Source organism: Ixodes scapularis, unplaced genomic scaffold (assembly GCF_016920785.2).
Source record: "Ixodes scapularis isolate PalLabHiFi unplaced genomic scaffold, ASM1692078v2 PGA_scaffold6__148_contigs__length_123643588, whole genome shotgun sequence".
Lineage (NCBI taxonomy): Eukaryota > Metazoa > Arthropoda > Arachnida > Ixodida > Ixodidae > Ixodes > Ixodes scapularis.
This window is the reverse complement of record NW_024609881.1, coordinates 85,320,669-85,325,053: the sequence shown is the minus strand read 5'-3', so window position 1 is coordinate 85,325,053 and position 4,385 is coordinate 85,320,669. Positions and strand designations below refer to the sequence as shown.

Sequence of the window (4,385 nt, the reverse complement as noted above, 5' to 3'; positions counted from 1 at the left end):
CGGCCATCTTTGCGAGGTGTCGGAGACGATAATAATAATAATAATAATATTTATTCAACTCATTGCATGCATGGGTAGGGGGGGGGGGGGGGGGGCCGTGTTACGGTCCTGATGAAGAATACGTTCTTCCTGGAATAAATTTGTAATTCTCAAAATTTCAAAAAAAAAACAAATACGTGGGGGATGTGACAAGAACAAAAAGATAAAGTATTAAATTTAACCCTTTACCGCATGACTTTTTTTACGACGACGAGAAAAATATATTTCATGCAGCTGGGGAATATAAAAACATAACTTAAAATATTTTTCAAAAATTATAATAAACATGCGAGATTTTTTATAAAATTAGGTTTGTGCCATTTATGGGACAGCATGCAGTATACATAATTTTGTTGGAACCACAAGACATTTTATTCAACTTATTTTGACCATACTATTTGTGGCAATATTTGAAAGAATATTTATTGTTTGGAAGAAACATTAAATGACAGATTTGTGTCAACATACACAAACATTTAGGACGTGTGAAACTTCAAGAAACAGTTCCTCTCTTTGTTCAAGCAGAGAGGAACATTGCACTTCTGGCATGACACAAAGGATTTTGCCTGGCAACTCGGCAACTTGCATCTTGCCCGTGTCTCAATCCATAGGGGGAAGTGGTCCGTCTTGTCCAGGCGAACGTCCTGCGAGGGTACTGCAGCTGCAGGACCACGTCTCCTTTTCTCGATGAGTTGAGCCTCGACTTCGTTGCTCGGGCGCCCTCGTTTTCTCTCGGCAGGTTTTCCAGCTTTGCAGAGACCTTCAGCTACAGACAACTTGAAGTCAGCGAGCGGCATTCCTTTTCCATTCCTTCGCCTCCAGAGGAGCCAAGAGTTTACTAATGCCAAATCAAGGGCATGAAAAAATATCTTGAGATACCATTTCTTTGATCTGATTTGAATTCTGTAAAGCCCTAGCATGGAGTCCAGAAGATCCACACCCCCCATGTAGCTGTTGTAAACTTTCACCGACTGCGGGCACGGAACCATCAGGTGTTGTTTTCTTTTTCGGTCATACCTCTCAGCTTCAGCCACTGGGCCACTTCCAACATAGGTAGACAAAGTGGTCACTACCTTGTTGTCATACCACGCCACGACACACACGTCGACACCATCGACTGTTGCGGCTCGTTCAGTCATGCTGCCACGTCCGTTGGCTTTCAACTCGGCTTCTTTTGGTAGCTTGCACCCAGGCAATCTGTTGGCTCTCACTGTTCCTAAAGGAAGCAAGCCCTTCTTGGCAAGTTGAACAGCAAGTGGCACACTGGTGAACCAGTTGTCAAAAAAAATTTTGTGGTTCTTTTGCTCAGGAACAGTCTTGCACAGTCGCAAGACTACGTTGCTGCTAGCGCCAAGGTCTGGACAGCCAACCGGTACGGTGTTGTTCTGAGCGCCAGCAAACACTTCAATGTCATAACTGAACCCCGATATTCCACTCAGTACAAATGCCTTGTATCCCCACTTGTGAGGTTTTTTGGCGTTATACTGTTTAATTGATGACCTTGATTTTGTCGGAATTATTTGCTCATCTACTGCAAGATACTCCTCTTTTGGAATCAAGTGCAGCCGCGCGTTTAGCATGTCCAAAAGCGGTCTGATTTTGTGCAGCTTGTCGTGAGATGGGTGACCAATGGGGGCAAATGTGGTGTTGTCGTTGACATGGAGGAACCGCTTGAGCTCCTCCCAACGGTTGCACGATAGGATGTCCGAAATAGCATGCTGCCCGATGTGACTGTTCCAATAAAGTCTCGTCGCTGGGAGCTTCACAATGGACATGTAGAGAATTGTTCCAAAGAACTGTTCAAGTTCTGCTCCAGTTACACACACTGGCTTGTTGGGCTCACACTGTACTGAGTACAGGTTTGTCTGATCGACTATGTGGTCCACAATCTCAGGTGTAATAAAATATTTGAAGTATTGAAGAGGTGTGTCGAGTTCAGTAACTTCTCGTGGAAGTGTGGTATCACCGGAAAACTTCACGGCCTCAGGATCATAGACGGATGTTTTTTTCTTTCCAAGTTGGGATATTAGTCTTCTGCTTTTTGATTCTTGGGGATGGCAGGAGCTCAGCATCATCGACCGATTCTGTATCAGATGATGAGAGGTCATGCAGGGGTACAGTTTCTTTCTCTGGTGGCACGTAAAGGTCGTCACCATCGTCAGACAGCTCACTGTCCTCGCTTTCATTTCCATTTCCAGGTGGTCCCTTGCCATAGAATTTCCGAGAATCCATAGGTCTAAGAAGTGTAAAACACGCACATACTTCAATTACAATATTCAACGTCACCATAGCAGACTGCATGTTGTGCCACATCTGGCACAAACTTAAAAAAATGTTTTGCAAACAAAATATCAGGTCAGAGTTAACATAATATGCGTCTAGGGTATCCTAAACAAATTAGAAACAACTTCTGAATTACTGAAATAAGTCACATGACAAGAACTTACCGTATGTGCGATGAACTTTCACAGAACGAACCCACGTGCACGGAAGATTCGGAAACCGAAACAATGCGGCTGTCAGTTTAAAACGCCACCGATAGATGGCACTACTTGGTTGGCAGCAAGGGCAACATGGGATCTGTGCCCAGTTCGATTCCTTGTGCTCCCGAAGGAGGAGGTTCCGCAGCTGTGACTTCATCAAATCCCCGTTCTCCTTCGACTGCCTGTCCACAGCTTTCGAAGCCTCCGAACTTCCGGCGATCCATTGTCCCAGACGACCCGCCTGGTGTGGGTTGGTGCCTGGCACTTTCACCTATAGGAGATGCCTTGTTAGTGTGCTCCTGCAGCTTGATCAGCGGCTTCTCCGCGGTGTTCGCGACTTCGTTCTTGGGCGAATTCGTTTTTCCAACAGTATTCCGTCGGTCACGTTTCTTGGCTGGAGGGTTTTCCGTTTCTTCGTCGGGTCCGTCGATGCTCATTCCCGCCAGTTTCTTTGTCTTAGATTTTGACTTCCCAGCATCTTCCTTTACTTCGAGTGACTCGCCGTTGCCCACGCCTTCGTTTCCCTTCGCCTTCTTTTGTCTCTTCGCCTTTTCGTCAACACCATTTCGAATCTCTCCGTCGTTGATTTCCTCTTGCAAGTCAGCTGCTTCATCGTTCCCAGTCTCACATGCTGACCAGCTGCTGAAGTTTTGTGAAGACCGGCTGAACATTTAATCTAAGGGGGGAGGATTGTAAGGTATCGGGTTGGCCGACGAGACTCGTCGACCGTTGCCACGCACAGCCGAGCCACCGGGTTGAGGAGAAAGAAGTGCATGGTAGCTCGGGGGCAGTTGGTTCTGGTGTTTGGAATGAGCGGCCATGATTTGCGGGTGTCTTAGAGCAAGTGTTTAAAAGACGTTGGCTACGGAAAAAGAAGATACGAGCCTAACGGTTGGTTTTTTCGGGGTCTTCCTTTTAACCGTCGCGACTTGCTTCACGCCGTACTTTTTTCACACGACCGGCCACCCCGAAGCTCGACTGACCTCCGTTGCACCGCTCCACTCGGCCGAGGCGCCGAAGACGTCGCCGACATATCGCCTACTCCGTATCCTTTGGTCGGCCCCCGGCCCGTCGATACCAGTTTGCTGTCCACGCAGATGGAAATATGTCCGCTGAAAAAATGACCGAGATGAAGGTTTTCGACCTAAAAAGGGCACTAAAAGCCCGTGGACTTCCTACCTCCGGAAACAAGGGAGAACTCATTGAGCGTCTACAAGCTACTGCGTGTTCCCCTACAGATACCATACGAGATATTCATTGCAGCCTGGAGTTTTTGAGCAACACCGCTGTCAGCGATGAAGACGAAGTGTTCCCTCCGGAGAGCTTGGATATCCCCACTGCGGGCAACAACGGTTCAGAAGTGGGCATGGACAGCACGGAGGAGCCATCGGCCGCAGGAGAAACTTCTACTCCCACGTTGCTCCCTACCACACGCTTCCTGCCTGTAAACACGATGTCCAATAGTGTGCAGCACCTTGTCGTGCCAGAACCCCAGGTCAGCGGGCACTACCAGCCAAAGGCAACGACACTGGTTGACGTACATGCGGCCTGTACCGTCGCCAATCGGCAAGCCGACGAGCCCTCTCAGGGTGCTACGCCGACCACTGCCACTCGCGCCGCGACGCCCGTCTTGACGCCAGACTCCGCCCGGACTTCCCAAGCCACCGTGAAGACTACCAACATTGCAGCGGCTGCTGAAGACTCTGCTGCAGCTGTTGATGACAGCATTAGTAGTGTAGACTGCGGGTCGTTGGAGCTGAAGGCAGACGCGAAACATGACGACACGAATCAAAGATATCCTCTCACATGCAAGGTATGTGCCGAGATGTACAAAATGAGGGATGCACACGAAAAAAGACTCGA

At 48.3% G+C, this 4,385-nt stretch overlaps 1 protein-coding gene across 1 annotated transcript; it reads right to left on the bottom strand.

The window, feature by feature from the left end:
- Positions 1-436: 436 nt before the first annotated feature.
- Positions 437-2,547, bottom strand: LOC121048089 (piggyBac transposable element-derived protein 3). The gene is made up of 2 exons (XM_042294625.1): positions 2,487-2,547; positions 437-2,275 (listed from the first exon to the last, which is right to left on the bottom strand). Exon 2 carries the CDS (start codon positions 2,250-2,252, stop codon positions 516-518), a length of 1,737 nt encoding a protein of 578 aa, XP_042150559.1. The 5' UTR covers positions 2,253-2,275; positions 2,487-2,547; the 3' UTR covers positions 437-515.
- Positions 2,548-4,385: the final 1,838 nt, after the last annotated feature.